Source organism: Sturnus vulgaris, chromosome 5 (genome assembly GCF_052056855.1).
Source record: "Sturnus vulgaris isolate bStuVul1 chromosome 5, bStuVul1.hap1, whole genome shotgun sequence".
NCBI classification, from domain to species: Eukaryota; Metazoa; Chordata; class Aves; order Passeriformes; family Sturnidae; genus Sturnus; species Sturnus vulgaris.
The window spans coordinates 7,005,964-7,025,830 of NC_142247.1; the positions used below are offsets into that span (position 1 = coordinate 7,005,964).

Consider the following 19,867-nt stretch of genomic DNA (forward strand, 5'->3'; position numbering starts at 1 on the left):
TAGCACATGCTCCTTGGGAGAAGAGAAAGCTCAGTGACAGCCTGGCCTGACTCATCCAGCAATCAGCAGAGCCCTGGATCGATGGAATTTGCTGGGAATTTTTCATGCTAGAATCAGCTGTGTGCTATGGGCACGTAGCCAAATGGAAAATAAACCCACACTCAGATGTCTCCAAACAGCCTCATCTTGATGAGATAACACAACGACCTCTCTGAGCTAGAATTTGATTTTAGATGCAGCTCTACAGAAATGAAAATGTTGAGCTGTCTACAAGCACACAGAGGGCATGGTTGGTCTCAAACCTATTCTCACCTGCCCTACTTCTCCTCCTTTCCCCAGACTCCCAAAGGAAGTAATTTATTGATGACTGTTTCCAGAAATGCCAGAGAAGAGCAAGGACATAAGTGTTAAACACACAAACAAGAATTTGTAGAGATGGAGCTTTATGTGAGACTGTAGTAGCTGTAGCATAAAGGAAATAAAATGTCTTCGACTTCCAAAGTTCCTTTGCCAGATGGATCCATAATTAAATCATTTGCACAACAAATAAAACAATTGAAGGTTGCTAAATTTTTAGGTAACTGCTTATTCACATTCACACAGAAAGTTAATGAGATGTTTTGGCTAAAATGTTAAATAGTACCTGTAAAGCTATTCCAAAAATCTAAATTTAGACATGATTGTTACAGTGCTGCAGATGGCTCTGAGACCCTCTCATATTGTTTTATCATTATTTATTAATGCTTTTAAATAAATGTATCAACAACAGAATTTAGCCAGTTTCCATGTATCTCTGCCTCTACTAGCTTTCATTCACACTGAGCAGAATCTTATTCTACAAGCAACCAGCACCACTGACTTTTGGAAAGTACATTGAATAATCATTTATTCTGTATGGCAGAAGACTTTAAAAACATATTTAAAGAAATTTAACTTAATGAACTTCTGCCAGTTTTAGCTATGTTCTGGCGAAGAATATTTCTTTAATGTAGGATAAGAAGTTTTAAAAAATGTATTTGAACAGGGACACCTTTGCTTATGTTGTGGTTTAATATCATAACTTGCTTGATATTAAAAAGTTAAAATCATCAAGAGTTTCAACCATCAAATTAAAACTGATAGCTGAAAGCTCAGTCATCACTCACTTAGCAATCTCATTGCTCTGCCCTCCCAGTTTCACCCTATTTGATGGGGCAGGTTTGAATGAATTATAAAAGAGGGAAGAATTTAGCCTCAGAAAGTGGGATTTCTGAAATCACTACTGACACAATTTCAGGATGGTGGAGTCAAATTAAAAACTGTTAAATTTCAAGTGTGATCTTTAAACGCAAAGAGCAATAGCCAAAGTAAAACCTGACACCTACCCACTTCAGCCAGAGTCTTGATACAGGATTCCACTGAGGCTTTCTGTGTTGGGTTTGGCCAGGTACAGTTGTAAATTCTAAAAGCAGACTGCAGCAGCTGAATAAAAACAGGTTGGTGTGTCTGAAAACAAAAAGAAACACAAAATTTTACCCTTAAGGATCTCCTCACAGCTGCCCTAGGGTTTGACACAATGTAAACCAAGGGGATGTTAGCTTGTAGACTCAAGTTATAGCTCCATTAAATTCTCTTTGATCTTTAGGTCTGGCAGGAGCAGAAATCAATGCTGCACCTCAAAAAAGGCCAAATCATTCAATTTTTCCTCAGATTGCCACTGATATCAAGCAAACACAGTACATACCAGAGGGACAGAGGAGTTTCTCCCGTTCTCAGGCATGTGTCCCTTCTGTCACAGGGCACAACATCTCCCTCACACAAAGATTTTTCTCCAAGGATACCCCTTCCAATGAATTCACAAGAGCCAGAAGTAACTCTGACCACATTGAGCTCTCTACTGGTTCAAGATGAAAGTGATTAAAATGAAGAATTGAGTGTTTTAAAGAGGAATTAAGCTGGTAGTCAGGGGCATGAGAGGGGACAGAAATTAGAGAATGAAAAGAGACAGTATTCCTATGCAGGTAGCAGAAGATATCTCATTAACAGTCTGAATAACTTATTTGTCTGTGTCTCTTCTCCTTACCTGGAGGCTGGTGCTGTTATCTGAAAATGGTGAATTGAAGAAGCCACTCACAATGCTCATGACAGGCTCAGTGACATATTTCTCCAGAGATGTGTCTGCGTGCTTACGATCCGTGGTTGTGTTACAAACCTACAGAGAAGGAGGTGGAAACAATGAGATCTAGTTCTCCCCAATAAGTAAGTTTCATTATTTTGTATTTACTACAACACATCTGATATTTCTTCTTAAAGTAAAACCAAAAATTTTTATATAGTATCTATCAGAGAGAACTATGTTAGAGTTGAAGCTGGATTTGTAATAGCTTATCTTCTTCTTGGAGGTTCACCCTTCTCTTCTGAACTAGTTCCTTCTGGCTGCCTGCCTCTTCTTTCCCACACCATGAAGAAAAGATCCCCCTAAATCAGCACACTGCATGCCACTTACACATTCAGACAGATTCAAGAAGAAAATGGACCTTTCCTCCCCTTGCAGTGCTGGTTGGAAGATGCTTCAGAGACAGATGAGACATAAACAACTCAGGTTAGAAAGATTTCATACAACATTTAGCTTCTCTCAACAATTAATCACCACGACTGGGTGCCAAAGGTGAAGCTCATTTGCAGGAAAAATGTTTAAAAGGAGGGAAAGAAGGGAAACAGCACACTCAATACCAACAGGCTTTAGGATGGTACTGGAAGAGAGGCAGAATTTCTTTGGGAAGCCACATGGGGAAAGTACAGAAGCCAAGCTAAAACAATGAAAGACGGGAATGGATGATACCAGGACAACTCTGGAGCACAGAAGGATGATTAAATGGTGGGAGGATGTGGGAAGATTTGTACAAAAGGTTCCTGAAGACTCCCTTTGGTACGATACTTAAAGTTTGCTGCTGCGTAAAGATGTCACACTTAAAGAAAGGGGAAAATTACTGGTGTGGATTACATCTTCAGTATTCCCTTTATTTCTCTTCAACACTTGTGAACATCTATACAGAGTCATGTTGACTTTGCATGTGTCAGTCTACACAGTACTGAAAGGAGTCTACAGAGAGCCGAAAACAATGAGAAAGGCAAGACTGGACAAATAAGTAGTACAGACTGTAGTCATACTACCTCTCCAACAGCCTTTAAATAAGCAGCTGTAGTCATGTTTAACAAGAAATGAAGGCAGAATTGTTTTCTCTTTCACCTACGCAAGCCAGAGACGACTGCAATGTTCTAGGGAACCTATGCAAAAGCAGAATTTATTTTGTATACAAAAGTTCCAGGGGTAGCTTTTTCATTGCCATCTGTTCATTTAACACATAACCCCAAGCCTGAGTGGCACACACTTACCATTACATCTCTTCAGGGATGGGGAGTCCAGAGAAGCTGATTGAATTGCTTAAAGTCACAGGGAAAAGTTGGTGACAGAAGCAGAGAGATAATCCACAGCACCTGAATCTCACACAGGGCAAAGATTCTCTCTAATTACACACTGCCACTGTCACTACAAGACAGCAATTTCACCAGGAATGTTTTAAGAAAGTTTACTGACATGACATCCAAAAGCACCTGTGTTCAGGGTATGATAGAGCTCAGGGGAACACAAGCACCTTGGGTCTAGCACACAAGCATTGTCATGCAGTAGGCAGAGAAATAACCAAAGATAACTTCACACCTAGACAAATGAGGCATCTGGAGGAGTTTGCTTGTCTGCTTATCTAAAATGTGTCAGATAAATCAGTCATGCCTCCACAGAGTGCATTTTTTATCACCCCAGGAAAGATTTTGGTCAGAGAAGCAACAGAGGCTAAAATGAAACAGCAAACTCACCAGCCCTTCTGTTTTGGGAAAAGTGTGACACCACCACCACCCTCAGTCCTCATGAAAGCAAATGATTCAGATTTAATAATCAAAACTTGTTTAAAAAGTTTTTTTTTAAAAAAAGAGATCCTAGAACTAAAAATCTGTGGGATTTCTTTTGCTTTTAATTAATCTGTATGCCAATTTTGGCTGGAACTGTTAGCTCAAAGCTCAGCACTTGCAATCCCAATAGGAAGGCATGGAGCTGTGCAGTGCTAGCACAGTGAATGCAGAAATCACCAAAACTAAATTCCAGAACACTTTTAAGCTTTCCCCTTCAGCTGCCTGAGAAGCAGAGCCATATGTGGGAATGCCACTCTGCTCCTACACCGGTCTGAAAAATTCCCAGCACAGAAGGAATTTGGAAATCCTCTCATTTGTTCTTATCCCTCTGCCCTTTGGGAACTGCAAGATCTTCCTCCGTGGAAGAAAAAAAAAGCCTGCAATGCATGAAATGGAGATAAGGATTGAGAAAGCAGTGTTTAAAAACCCTTTAAGAGGCTTTGGGACCAAAACTCACACAAATAACACTTCAAAAATTCTGCAGAGAAAGCCAGGATGACTTTACAGCTGTCAGATTCCCGGCTCTTGTCTTTAATCCTGCTCAGACTACAGCTGCTGACTTACACAGGCTGGGCCACACACAGGAAAGGGAAGCCTTTCCTTCAGCAGCACCCACTTTGCTGAGCACAAGGCTGTAAGTCACACCCAGCAGAAAGTAGGTTGGCAGAAGCTGTAGAAACAGGGTGTCTTTGAAAACGCGACAGCTTTTGGCAAACCCAGTTTATACACGGATCTGCCTCATGCCTGCTTTGCAATGTATCACGTTGTTGAAAGGAAAATGACAGCTGGGGACTAAATATTTCCTTCCTCAATCCAGAAACAGATTTTAAAAATCAGTTACTTTTTTTTTTTAATATATATCTAAAACGGAAAGAATCCAACCTGAGGATCACACTCTCCATCTTTCACCTTGGTGCTCTCTAATAACAGACTCAAAGCTCACAAACTCACCCACTGACAGGCATTTGTAGCAGCTAAAAGAAAAGAAAGTTTCCCCTTCCCCCACGCAAAAGCATCCCTTTTAGCTCGCTGGAACACAGAGGATCAAAGGGCTCTTTTTCTAAATGCTTTGAAAGCTATTGTAGCATCTTTCATGAGGCTGACAGCATTCTAACTGTCCTGATAGCTACAGAACGCTGATGTATTTATAACACATGGGCTCTGTTGGGGCCCCAGAGCACCAAATCTGAACAAATACACTTCATAACCTGGAAAATACAGCTACCCATGGCTGGAGAGCAGGACAGCAGGCCAGAGCACTTCTGACACGCTTGCAGGAGAGCAGAACAAACCTGCATTTTGCTAACAGCACCTGCACACAAATTGCAGCATTTTCCCTCCCCGAAGACCTGGGGTCTATTTTCTCTTAGGAGAGGGGTGTGTGGAAATCTTGGTGGTCATCAGCATCAGGACAAGGCCCCTGCATTTTGCACAGTGCAGTTTGTCTCCAGGCTCATGAGAGGAAACCTGGACAGAACTCTCTTTCTACTTGTGTGCTTCTAGCCCAGGGGCACAGAAAATTGGCCGTGTTCAAGGGCTACAGAGGAGGGATAGTCTGTTTGGAAAGTCAGGGTCAGGACACGTCAGGAAAGGGCAACCCAGAAAGGGAATTAAATAGAAGAAAATACTTCTTGAGGTAAAACCAGTCAGGTTAAATGTCAGAACGCTCCTCCAAGGATGTTTCTCATCTTAATTTTTAACCCAGGTTGTTTTGTCCAGGAGGGCTTTCCCTGTGTAACAACCACAGAGCCAAAACAGCAAGAAAACAGAGAGGACTAATTACTGCTGAAAATGGCTACCACCAAAAAAAGAGAGCACAAACATCCCTACCTTAATCTGCTCCCAGAGAAAAATAAAAAGGTTAAAAAAAACCCAAAAAAACAAAAAACAAAAAACAAAAACAAACAAAAACACAAAAGGAAAAAACCAACCATGTATTAGGTTTCTGTTTCACAGATAAATGAACAGGTCCCAGTGCCTATTGTACATCACGTGCCTTGGCATTCCTTCTTCTTTTAGCCAAAATTCATGATATTTTCTCCTAATAGGTCTCACAGGAATTATTTTGTGGCACATTGTTACTTGGGGGGTCAATGTCTGCTGCAGGATCAAACTGAGATTCTTTACCTTTTTTCCTTCATTTCAATGAAATGAAGAATGCAAGGAGTGAGAACTTACGTATTATAAAATGTAATGAACCATGGATTGGGAAAAACCCAAATCCCCATGATTCTACTTCTTGAGCAGAAAGAGCAACACCATTGTTTGTCATTAATATTGTAATTATTTACAATTACAAGAAGCATTAACCTCCTAGAAAAGGATGTGTAGTGCAGGCTATAATTATTACATCACATTAGCTTCCCCTCATGGCTCTACTATTGTATTTAATCTCTGTGGAAGTCATAAGATTGCTCTTGTTTCCTGCCTTCAGAATCCCTGGGAAAGGAAGCTTAATTCAACTTGTAACTTAAAATTTAATTCAACAAGTCCTGACACCATGAGGCTCGCTGAGGACCACAGGAATGGCAGGCTGTGGTACTGACTGTGCCCTGTCACCTTGCAGCTGTAATTTCTATTTGAATTAGTATTCTGAGGGACCACAGCTCTACACCTGCCTTTCACACTGGCAATGAGAATGCAGTGACAGGAGAATAAAAGACAGAAACAGAGACTAAAGAAGGAGCATGAGCCAGAGATGATCTTGGTTTCTGATCCTGACTATAACAACAGAATAATGGATGAGATTACAGATGTGAGGGTTTTTTAGTCACCGTCATAAATGACATGCAGCACACATTCCCAAAAGATGTACAGAGGCTCTCAACCATGTACATACACCCAATTTATTTCTCTGAAAGAAAAGAGAAAGGCACAGGTTCCAAGATGCCCTTTTAGAAAGAGAAGGCTGCTAGTAATTAGCAGGTTAAATGATTATAAAGATCAGAGAAATTACTGTTAAAGAAACAAACCAACTAACCACACATATCCTACTGTCAACTTTGAATAAAAATAGTTAACAAAATACAAGAAAATCACGGAAAAAAAAATACTGCCAGTTCAGTTGTCACCATGCCCATTCTGTAATATTAACACTTGGTGAAGCTTACCCTTGCCATATCAACAAGGAAGTTCTCAAAAAGTTTCCAGATATGGTTACTGGCATAGATTTCTTTCATTTCCACTTCAGTGTCCACATAACAGTGGTTAACAAAATTAACATAGGCAATTTTCACCTGCAGGAACAGCAAAAACACAATCACTATGAAATGGAACAGTAAAAACAATGAACGTAATGTTTTCTATCTGCAAAAATACTGAACAATAAAGATGAACCTTCCAGTACTAACAAACATTCATAACCATAATAATGCATATGTTTGGTTCTGAAGATTTAGGGAGAAGCAGGGTAACACATTCCTTAATGCATTTACTAAAAGACCACAGGAAGAAAAATGAAAATGCTTTGCAAACATCCTTACTCTAATGACAAAACCCCCACAAAACAAACCAGTAATGATTCTGGTATTTAACTGATATTAAGACCAGCAAGGCCTGGCTCCAGAACCAGAGGCTATCAAAATGCAGGACACCCCTGCACTTGCCAGTTGACTGTGGTAGGTTGAAGCCTTGTGACAGGCCTGCCAGATACAAAATAAAAATTCTTTTGCAGAGCTGGGACTGAAGCCCGTGTATTTCCACCATCCTAATGCAGCACTTGCATTTGGGAGCTAAATGGCAGAGAAAGGTTGTGGTGCACTGGGACTGCAGCAATGGCAGCACAAGGCTTTAGCAGGAGGACTGAAGTTGCACTCCTCTCTGGCATGGCCAGTCTGCATGTGCACAGCATAAAAATGGATATCCAGTGTCCAAAATGTATAGATTAAATATAAACATATGGAAAGGCACTGAAAATTTCTTGTCATGATCAAGGGAGATGAGGTAACTGCATATGAAGAGAAGACTCAGATCAGACCTTTAGGTTTCTTTTGTTTGGGATTTTTTTTCTAATTACCATCTGTTGAAATTAATGTTAAGGGGAACTTTTGGGCAAAGCAAACATATTTCTTTTTAGTAATAGGATCATTTGATTACAAGGGCAATTTTCATGGCACAGAGGGAGTTTTAACTCCTGCATGCCTTAGTTCTGTTGTTTTGAGCCTCATTTTTCCACCAGTCCTACTTTAGCATGACACATGCAGAATTGTGCCTTCATATGCAACGAATAAAAATATTTGCAGGACTGCAATTGAGTTTAATAAAATGAGACTTCACCCAAATTCCTACTGACTTCAGCATGGACAGAATTTTATCCATCATTTCCAAGAAATTCAGGCAGTGACAAAACATTGGCTTAACCCAACACTCAGCTGGGTCTTCACAGCTTCAGCCAGAAGCTACAAGAGCATTAAACTCTGACAGTGGCTGTAAAAAGCCAAAACAAAACAAGGTGTCTGAAAAGCTGACAAACAAAGCATTAAGAATCCTTTCTCACTTATTCACCTTAAGAAGCACCACCCATTTCCTGTGCAAATATTCAACTTGTCAGCACATTACAAACAACAAAATATTGTCCGCGCTTCTAAAAATACTAAGTCTGCTTCCTCCTGCCGTGAATGGTACCTCAGGAATGCAGTCATCATGGGTCACTACCCTCACAATATCATCCAGGGGCAGCAGTGAATTGCACTTGATCTCTGTGTACACGTTCTTGCCCTCTGTGCAGGCAGCCAGCAGTTCCACCAGAGTGATGTGGTACGCCAAGGGCCCGCTCTCGTCGGCTCGGTCGCGCTCCGAGCACATCATCTGGAGCAGCACTGGGAAGGATGCTCTGTCATTGTAGAATATCAACACGTCTTCACCACCATTTATCAGCTGAGAAAGAGATCACAAGGTTCTGAGACTTTGGACTCCATGATTTTAAAGGTCTTTTCCAACCTAAATGATTCTACAGTTTTCTTCTTTTATCTCTAAGTATGCAAAGACTCTCTAGCTAAAACCCAAACAAGGAAACAAAATTTACTCTGATGCCGTTTGCCAAATGACCACATCAAGACAATATCCAAGGCAAACTTCTGCTCTTATCAATATAAGTGCAAATCTGGAATAACTCACCAAGGAATGCACTAATGCAAGGTGAATTTGAATTAATTTCTGTGTAGTTCTGTCTTTACCTAAGACAGCATGCCATCCTTATTATTCCTACCATCTCAGTGTTTGTGTGAAGTTAATTAATTATCCTCACCTCCTGCTGGGAGGCCAGGATGCATTATTATCCCTGTTTCATGGAGAGACACTTGAGGTGCAGTGAGATGCAATCTTCCATGCTGCCTCACACAAAAAGCCTGTGGCTCACCTGGAACTGAACCCAGCATTTCCCTGCCCTTGCTCAGTATTGGAAACAAAGGGAGATTCTTCCCACCCTGTGCAAATTTGGCAGGTGGGTCATGATTTTGTCAGTGTTATGTCAGCACTTCCATTTAACAGAAAGCTGGTGTATGTGATAAATGTTTGATTGTGCTACAAGTGCTCTGCTCATCTCAAGAGGATCCAGAGCTGAGCTGGATGCTGGCAGCCCCATCTCAGCACATCTCACTGAAGAGCTTTGCTCTAACCCTGCTTGGAATCCTCTCTCCATCACTGTCCTTTGAAGCACAAGCCACTCTCAATGTGGGTGAAAGAAGCTCCCACAAACCCCTCCTAGTACAGAACACACCCTGGCAGCTCAAAAATCACACTTATTTTGTGAATTGGGCACTTGACCTATTCCAGTCCATATGTGACACGAAATCCCAGCTTACTCAGTTCAAGGGTAGTCATAAAGGTTGCTGGAGCTGCTGAGAAATGGGAAAGCAGCAAGAACAGGAATTAAAATTAGTCTCCCAGAATGAAAAGTCAAGAAGCATTTCATTACACTTTCCAGGGTTTCAACACTTCAAATTTTGAATTCACAGCTTTTATGTTTGTGCTTTCCCTGCTCCTTGCTTATTTTTACTTTGACATTTGGCTGGAGTGAATTGTGAATTCAGTCTTTCCTGCAGTCCTTATTTCTCATTTATCTTTGGGTTTCTACAGTATTTCTATACCCACGACTTTTCAGACATTTTCTGGACAATCCACAGTACAAAAAAAAAAAAATTAAAGGGATGAGAGCTTAGGACAAAACAACAAAACAACCCAGCAGCATTTTCTGCCATTAAAAGTGTATTTTCAGCAAGTTTAGAATTCTATGGTAATATAATAAAGGCTGTCCAGTATAGTAGCAGCTGTTGATATTCTGCAAAATATTACTCCGGAATACTGCAGGTAATAGAAAACTCTGCTGCCACATTGATCTGGCCCAAAGTAAATTCTGCTGTCCCTTCTGTAGTAGTGTTTGCTCTGACAGGCAGGGCTCTTCCAGGAACCTCAAAGCCTGCTTGTAATGAGAAAAAGTGCCCTAAGGAACCTTTCAGATTGGTAAACATCATTGCAGACATAGAGACCAAGGAGATGAGAACAAGGGAATCAGCCAGACTGGGGATGTCCAATGGATTTTATGGCAGTATTCTCTTGCCATGGTGCTCCTTCATCTGCATGCACTTTCTAGAAAATGTAAATATGAGGATTATCCTCACTCCCAGTAAACAGGAATAAACTACAATATACTTCCTCTGGGTGAAACAAAATGTAGGAGGAGCTGAGGCAAACTGTACAGTGATATTCTAGCTTGTCTTGTGGTAAATTGTTTATGTGCCCCATCTGGAGGTACAGGAAAAGCTACAGCACTTGTTTAAGGTCACAAAGTACATCTGAGTTGTCTACAGAGAAACTGTCCCAACTCTGTGGCAAGTTCCAACTATTTGTCCCCTTTAGAGTGGATTATCATTCAAGAGACAAAATTAGCATCCTTTTCTAAGAAATCATAATTACTTACCTGCATTTTCCTACTTTTTGAAAAACAGATCATTATCTTACCCTATTTCATCAAAACAGGGTTGCTCCCTCCCCCCAGGAAATTCCTGCAGGACTTATGATGTGAATGCCATATCCAAGTTAATTTCTACTTTCATCATGGAGTCAGCTTGAAAATGGTAATATGACAATTGATCTTTGTGCTGCTATAGGTCAATAGCAAAAATTTATTGAAATTGAGAAAAATCTGAAAATTTTGTTTGATGATAAAAAAAAACTCTATAAGAGCCTTTAGTGGAAGCAGAAAAATCTAAAACCACAAAGGCACAAGAAGTGTTTGAATTATGTAAATCAAAGGCTTGTAATTGATATTGCATGTTAAAATACTTCAGTCAAATTGAAAAGGTTGAGGTGAATTTCATTAAAGGTTATACATGTAGGCAGGAGATTTATTTTCTTAATTAGAAGTTTTTCCTCTTGGTGCTGTGGAATAAAATTTCAGTGGGATTTCGTTTTGTTCATACCGCAAAAAAAAAACCTAAAGCTTATCTCTGATTTCTTTGTGAAGACATCTCTTAAAGAAACCAAACCAAGCCAAAAGGAAAAGCACTTTGTAAAGCAAATAAAAATGTTCCTTGGACTCTAATCCTACCATGGCTTTTCACTATATTCAACTTTACCCACTTACTAATCTCAAGAAACTGTTAACATAATTACAGTTAAATGTACAAGCGTCTGCAAGTGGAAGACTTCATTTATCATGCTCACAATATATCAAATCCTAATTGCAGAGAAAGTCAATTAGGTATTTTCTGAAGAAATTTATTGGCATAAAGATTTTTCCACAAACCACTTGGTGGACTTTGCTGGATCCAGCTACTTAAAGCTAGAGCAGCTCTACTGACCCTCACAGAAATGCTCTGAAATAAAACAAAACAAAAAAAGGCAGAAACTAGGATTTAGAATTGCTACGTGCTAAAAAACAAGTTCTACAACACTATTTAGACAAATCCATAGAGTTAAGAGCCTCTTGTATGGCAAACCCATGCCACAAGATTGGATAAAAGTAATCCTAAATTACATTACAGGAAAATGAAGGTTTATGTAACTCTGAGATTTCCATGCTACATCATCTACAAATAGACATCTCTGTATCACCATGCTAACACTCATGTTTTCTTTCTAGTAGTTATACAGATGGCCTTACAAAATTAGATCAAACTCCCCAAAACGTCTGCTAAAATATTCATTATTTGTGACGCCGCTTAAAATTCTGAAGCGAGGATGCCATTATATCTCATTGGTAACAAGAGCAGGAAAAAACAGCCTCAAAATACTCCAGTGATTAACATGTGAAGCCTTTGCTTACCTCTGTCATGACCATGTCCTGGCACTTTTTCACGTATTTGCCATCTGCCTTCACGATGGTCTGCAGGAAGCGCAGGTACTCCACGTGCCGGCCGTGGGTCTCGATGCAGTGCACAAAGTGCTGCACCACCCTCTCGCTGATCTCGTTGCACAGGAGGTAATTATTCATGAAGATGTGCCTCATGGTCTCAGCTTCCAGGAGCTGAACAGATCAAAAACAGCCTCATGAGCACAGCAGATCTGCTTTGAGATTGAGAGAGGCACGGGATTTTTGAGTAGGGGAAGGCTCACTGGTAAAAGGAAACTGGAGAAATCCTTTTCAGTGATCTCAGAATCCAGGTTCCAGTTTTGAGGGGATTTCTCCACGCTTCCCTATGAGTACAAACAGTCCTAAAGTGGGCATAAACCAAACCTGTGTGCATGTGGAAGGTGAACACACACACTACACTGCTAGAGCACTCTGCAAGGGCTTTGGAGACACCTGAGACCACACTGGCCCCACTCACCATCAAACCTTGCAATGAGGCCACCAAATGAGATGATGGGCTGCTCTGGCTCTCTCTGGGGCTCAGAGAGGAGGCATTTCCAGCACACAAATCCCTGCACATGCAGCCTGATCAGTCTCAAAGAGAATTAATCTTTCCATATTAACTCCAGAGGGAGCCTAGGGCTGTGTATCCGTGAGCAGCATGGAACAAGAGGAACAGATCTGGAGCAAGAAGGGATTCTGCTGAGGACACAGCACCCAGACTTTGTGCTGTCTTGGGGCTTTTGCTCTAGATTGATCCCTTGGACTAAAGGCTCCTGAGGGTCAGGTGTGCTCCTAAAGTATACATGTCTGTTTAGTGTCATCTGATAGGAATCCACATCAAGTTTGCTCCACAATGTGCACCAAAGCACAATAACTGGGATGGATGGGGGGATGGAGGGTTGATCAGGAAATCAGGTTCAAAACAACAGAAATCCAAGAGCAAGCTGCCTCCACACTTGGCACCTGAGTTGAGTGTCAGTGTTGACCATGATGGAGTCCAGGCTCTGGTTCTCACTGTGGGCAGCTCAGAGCTGTTCACTAACGTCACAAAAGAGCATAAATAAAAAACATCAAACAAATGGTTCCTAAAGTGCACAGCCCAGGGTCTGCAATCCTCATACTCACAACTCCTTCTAATAAAAGCATGTTTTGCTCAGTAGATCCACTGAGCAAGTGTCATTCTAAATGAATATGTCTGTAAGCACACATACACACAAATATATACAAAGGGATTGTGATAAAAAGGTCTATTGTAAAGACAATTATTTAATAGAAGGTCAGAGTTTAGATTACTTGAATCAAATGGGAGCATCATCAACATAAATGTATAGGCCTGATTCTGTTGTCACACAAAGTTTATGACTTTACAGTCCATCAGTGAGTGAGTCAGGATGAGTAAAAGCAGAGTCCAGTTCAACATAATAATGTAACACATTCATAGATCCTTCCAGATCCTTCCACAGGTTTCTTGGTTTTTGTTTTCCACTTTTAAAATGGCAACATTAAAGCCAACCACATGAAAAGCAACATGAAGGGAAATGAGAGAGGAGAGGCATAATTTAGTGAAATTATTTATTTAGCACTGGGATGTCTCAGCAAACCCAAATTTAATTCCAATTATCATATTCTATTTCAAATTAAATACTTACCCCTGGAGTTAAGAACAAGTTGAGATTTTTGTGGAGGAGAACTTGATTCTGAGGATTTCCTCGACAGAAATTCTGAAGAAAAGTGTGGGCTAGATTCATAACTTCATTCATCTTTTCATCACTCTGCAGGAAGAAAGGACAAACAAAATCAGCTGGTTGTACCTAAACATACTTGTTAAAACTACACAACATCAATTTAGACAGGAATAAACCAATTCTTCTGAGCCTTTACAGGGCAGGAATTCTCCCTCTGGCAAAAGTAACTGATGTAGTTTCCTTTGGAGTCCATTAGCAGATGTACCTTACTCTGAATCAACTCGACCATAGGGAATCATATGTAGGAACATACAATCAAAGTAAGATCTCTTCATGTGTGGCTATAATTTCCTAGTTTAAAAAAGTGCTAAGGTGCTTGATTTAAAAAAAAAAAAAAAAAAAAAAAAAAAGGCAAAACAAACCAAAAATGTCTCTCTGCATTAGTTTTAAGCTTTGGCTTTTCTATAGCTACATACAGAAACAGATGTATGTGTGCATGTGTTCATACACATACTCCCACACCAATATAGCTCTAGTTTCATCCCCATTTTATATTCCTCTCATGCAGCGTCCTAAGTATGATTTGATGAACTGCCTGTATGGACAAGCACTATTTTACTGACAACAGCTGAACCCAGCATCTGTAACATAACATGCAGGAAAACATAACCCAGCAGAGATTTTACCTCCTCTCAGTGACTTCTAGAAGATCTAGAAAAATGTGCTCTTTAAAAGCCTATCTAGTTCATTCACTTGTATGCTCAATTCCACCAAATCAGTACCAAATAAATTTATCTTGTGGAAAAAAAATGGAAAGTGGGACTAGGCTAGAGACTTCCACCATAAAAGCTAAGAAGTTATTTCACATTTGATCCTTGAAAGTTTTTGGTCCTAAGGTTTGCCTGCTTCAGGATGGGTACAGGAACGACAGCATGTGACATCCAGATACCCAAGGCAGTAATATTAAATTTTAAATAAAACTCTGCAGACAGCTGTATTTAAACTGAGCCTAAACTCACTATTCTTAAGATGGAAAATGACATCATCATTTCATGTTTGTACTACAGCTGACAATTCCGTTTTTTAAAATTATTTCCACGGATTCTTGGGCCTGCCAAGGCCTTTCCCTTCCTTGAATTCATGTTCTCTACCTAAAATTACGAAAACAACCTTTTCATAGGGGATCTGCAGAAGGTCCAAGACAACCAAGTGGGCGCCCATATTTTTCAGTAAACGCTGCTGTTGATTCCGACATTTTTTATTCTGAACACAAAGTTTGCTGAGTCGAATCAAAATCTATAAATTAAAAAACAAAAACAAACCAAAAAATCAATAAGCATGCAAGTAAGAAAATAAACCAGTCATCTCACACAAAACCAGACAAAGACAATTTCTTGCAAAATAATTAGCAAATCTACTAATCAAACAGGTATGTCAAGCAAGTTTCTTGGCAGATATACTAACCTCTTTAACAATATTGTAGTTATTGCTTTTAATGCTGTCTATCTGGGGTTTTTTGGTCCCATCCTGTATTGGGCTCAAAATGTTTGATTCCTGTAATGAAGAACACATGACAAGTGGAGATTTATTGCAATTTCCTCAACATGAATTCATTGTATTTAATAGCAGCAAGTGACAAAGTATTACAGCAGCTCATAAGGAATTGATTGAGCACCGATAATAAAGACTTGTTTATTCTTTATCCAGTGAGTGACAAGATTTACATTCAATTCCTTCCCTTGTTTCAAATTTCCAATGTAATTTGAGGCAATTACTCTGTCTTCATGCTTCTGATCATTCTGAAAGACTATGTCCCTAAATGGCAGACTAGGCCCACCAAGGAATTTAAATACTGTGAGGAGATGGACCAAAAGTGTATTTCAGTCATGACCACATATTCCAAAAATCTGTAATACAGCTGGAAAGATGACAAAATCTGTGTACGTGACCACTAAAAAGTCTGGAGAAGCAGCTTAAGACAACCTCTGCAGTCAAGCAGGGTGGAATTCTCAACAGCACAGGAGCAAGCAGCATGTGGAAATTAGAGATGTTCCTCCCACAAAGGGGAGCCTGTAGCTCTGGATGATGCAGGAAAAGATTTAAAAACAAATAGGAACCATATGTTAAACTGAAGCATCAAGTCATGATGCTGAATGCTCTGGGCCCTGGCTCCTGGAAAGCCCCAGCTGGGTATGATAAATAAGAGAAATCGAGTCAGCAAGGAACTGCCAACACCCACGCACCTTTCCATGCATATCTCTCAATCAAAACATGGGAGAACACGCACACAAATACTGCCACTAAGAATACTGGCAGTGTTGGGGGTTTTTCTGCTGTCAGCTGTGGCAAGCCTTTCTCAACAGGAAACAAAAATAAATTGAAATATTGGACTTTGGGTGCTGAAATCATAAAGCGTGAAGAAAAACTCTAGCAGATCTTGAGACTGACTCACAGTATGACCACGAGGATGTACACCAGTGTAACAGCATTAAAAAAAAAAAAGATGAAACAGGTGCACTTCTGAGTTTCATTGTGTTCTCAAACTTCCTACTGTTTTAGAAAAGAGAAATACACTAAAACAAACATAGGCACGCCAACTGAATGTTTATACGTCCTGAAACCTCTCTCTGAACTTTCCTAGCTGATGGTGAAGTTCAGGAGTTCTAGAAATCCCATCTGGTCCTAATTTCCAGTGAGGTAAGAACAGCTGCACCACTTGGCCATGGAATCTGTTTATAAGAGTGTCAGCACTGCTGTTCAGTGCTGATCTATGTAACAAGAGTGGATTTTATTTGTTTAGGTTTGTTAGTATGCAGGCTGCTGTCTCTCTAGCTGTTTGAATCAATACTTTGGGAGATGTTTCAGGCTTTTTGCTATAATTAACCACCCTCCTCCGTTCTGGGATTGTGGGTTAACCAAGATTAATTTACCTGTTAGTTTTATCAGCATTCTTCCTAAATCAAAGCAGTTTTATAATCCATGGGAACTGTATGTCTTATCTGGAAGTACTGATCAGCATTAAACTGCTGAATCTATCCTTTCTCTTAACAAAATAAACAATTATTTATTGAACCCATAAGAGTATGCCAGGGATGTAGTTACCAAGAGATAATCACACCACTGGGTTACCAAAGACACTCAGTTGCATATCTGCCCTCATTTTGCCCCATGATAGACATTCCCTGTCACACTTTTCCACAGGGGACAGGCAGGCATCGAGATCTCACTGATTACAGGCAGTGAGAAAGGTTCTCATCTGAGTACCCCACCTTTAGGAAATTATATTTTCTGAAAGAGACTACTTCCTCTATCCATAAAATTCCGGGAATAAGACTCTGCATCAGTCTTAGATCCTTTCTTGCTAGCTGCCAGTGGAGATCCAGACTCCAGCATTCAGTCTGAGCAGTTCCCCACCACTGAGCAGCCTCCCTCACCCCAGCAGGACAGCAGTGCAAGGCACATGCCAGTGTCCCCATGGCACAGGCTGTATTTCCTTACCATGGCAATGAGGGACCCACACAGAATTCTCAGTTCACCACCTCACCCTGTATGTGGTGGTTGTTCAAACATTCCCAGAACCAAAGCAAGGTGCCACAGACCAGAAAAGAAAGGAAGTAAAGGAACACCAGGTGCTTACAGGTGCTGAAAGTTTAGACCACTTGAAACCTCGCTGAAATTTCTCAGCAGATGAAAAACTGAGGAACTCCATAAATGCCACTGCACTCCATTCCAGCTTCACCTTAAAGTCCTTTCACTGAGCCTGTTTCTCCTCCTCAGAGCTGTGTTTCTGGTGCTACACCACCCAAGCATCCTCCAGGGACAAGACAATAAAAATCACACTCTCCATGGTCTGTGGTATCTACACAGATGCAGAACAGCCTTCCTAGAGAGAACCAAGTAAATAGGCTTTATCTGATTTCCCCTTCCCAAGCACGGCTCTTATGTGAGCTCGGTTTCAGCATTTCTTCCTAACCCAACTGGTGTCTCATTAATGTCTGACCTAACTCCAAGTACTCTCTTTCTGACTCTGATATCCAGTCCCTATCAAGACAGTCCTGCATGGATGGAAGATTTACCATTTTTCCTGTGGAAAACTCTGGATACTTTTATAAGAACAAGGCCTTTTTTTCTACAAATCCCATTTCTGGAGTCATATGACTTTAAAAAATTAAGAAAAAAAGGCCCAGAGGTTATGATAGTAAGGTGAAAACAATTACCCACGAAGACTCACCAAAAAATAAATGTATATTTTTAAACTCTTGTGCACATCTTTTAACAGGCTTCACGTGACAACAGAAACTTGAGCTTAACGTAGGATTGTTCTGGAATGTCACTTAAGTCCTTGTGCACACTTTAATGTTGTTTGGGAAAAATTAAACAGAGGCAAATGAGGCATATTCCCTAAAAACCCAGAGGTTCATCCAGCTCTGAATACCCAGTATCCATTCCAAGGAAGCATGGATAGAATGGATCTCATGGGATTTTTATCTGCTTAAAGCTAACCACCTGCTTCACACATTGCAGATTATGCCCAACATCACACCTCCTACATCTGATTTAAGACCTCAAAGAGAATACTGACTCTTTTTGTAAAGTTACTTTTTTGCCAGGTAAAACCACCTCTTCATTGTTAAAGAAGAATTTAGCAGGGGAAAAAAAAATTATGGACAAGATTCTGAGCTATTGTAACCTGGCAGAGCTCCCAGGGAATTACCAGCATGATGATCTAACCAGCAGATTACATATTACTGCTCTGATACAATAATCTCTCTGATCTGCCAGAGATAATATTGTGCATCTACTGAAGCATTGCTAATCCACACAGACCCACAGGTGCCTCATGGGAAAAAAAAAAAACACTCAAAATATCCCATAGAGAGGATGGGATGCAAAAACACATGGTTTTGCCCCCTTTTGCTGGAGTTTCCTTGCTATCAAGGCTACCCATAGGAATAAATGACACTTTAAAAACGTACTATAGCTGAAAAAACTTTGTAATCCTGACACAATCCTTTTTTCCTGTTTCCCATTACCTTTTCAATATGTTAAAGAGCATTTTCTTTCCTACCAAACTGTGCTTGAAGAAAGAAAGAAGGAAATACCACATACTTAAGCTCCAACTCCAGTTTCCTCCATTATTTTGACAGCACTAAAGATGTGGTATCAGAACATCAGCTAAGATAGGTCAGAGAAAGAGTGGGACCTACACTGCTGCAAGAATTTGGGATTCTTCCTCCAAGTGTTGGATTTGCCCCTGCATGAAGCCACCAAAAATGTGGCTTTCCATCTGAAAGGCAATGTCTGTGTCACAGTTGTGTGCAAGCATCCTCTCTCTTCTCCATGGCTGTGTAACCTCTACTTGGCTTTCTACTTCCCTGGGGGCTTCCTTACTCATCTTTGTTGGCACCAGGAAAGAGAACAAGGAAAATGCTGTGTTAGAAATCAAGGCTGTTCATCTCTTCCCACCTTCTCTGATGAAAAGGGAAAAGTGAGAATAAATATTGGTGGAAAAGCCTGTTCTATCTACTCTTATGGCACAAACCTCAATCACAGCAACACTTTGTGTTTTCTTAAAAGCTCATGCTGGAGTTAAATGATTAAATGGTGACCTCAGTTTGAACTGAAAAGCAAAATTTAAAAAAATCCAAACCATGAAATCTTAAAAAGAAAAGAAAAAAAAAGGGGGGGGGAAAGGAGAAAACAGGGGGAAAGGGGGGATAAAGGGGTAGGGGAAGGGGGAGGAAAGGGGGGGGGAAATGGGGGGAAAGAAAAAGAAAAAAACTAAAAGAAAGGGGAAAAAAGGGGGGAAAAAAAGGTCTTCATGGTCCTAGATTTAAGTTCTACATCAAATCAGGGTATATTCTGAGAAGGTGGTATGACAAGGGCCAAAGAAACTTAAACATTAGTTCACCTACAAAATCTCAACATTCTTAGGTCAGTC

At 40.3% G+C, this 19,867-nt stretch overlaps 1 protein-coding gene across 3 annotated transcripts in view; it reads right to left on the bottom strand.

Moving 5' to 3' along the window:
- The window catches only part of ITPR2 (inositol 1,4,5-trisphosphate receptor type 2), a 246,428-nt gene that overhangs the window by 124,500 nt on the left and 102,061 nt on the right, over positions 1-19,867 (bottom strand). For all 3 annotated transcript variants that reach the window (XM_088164715.1, XM_014889087.2, XM_088164716.1), the window contains 8 exons: positions 15,391-15,480; positions 15,097-15,222; positions 13,891-14,013; positions 12,212-12,412; positions 8,572-8,823; positions 7,059-7,184; positions 2,063-2,191; positions 1,365-1,485 (listed from right to left, as the gene is read on the bottom strand). In XM_088164715.1, the coding sequence (XP_088020841.1) occupies positions 1,365-1,485; positions 2,063-2,191; positions 7,059-7,184; positions 8,572-8,823; positions 12,212-12,412; positions 13,891-14,013; positions 15,097-15,222; positions 15,391-15,480 (1,168 nt within the window). The remainder of the gene's footprint in view (positions 1-1,364; positions 1,486-2,062; positions 2,192-7,058; positions 7,185-8,571; positions 8,824-12,211; positions 12,413-13,890; positions 14,014-15,096; positions 15,223-15,390; positions 15,481-19,867) is intronic.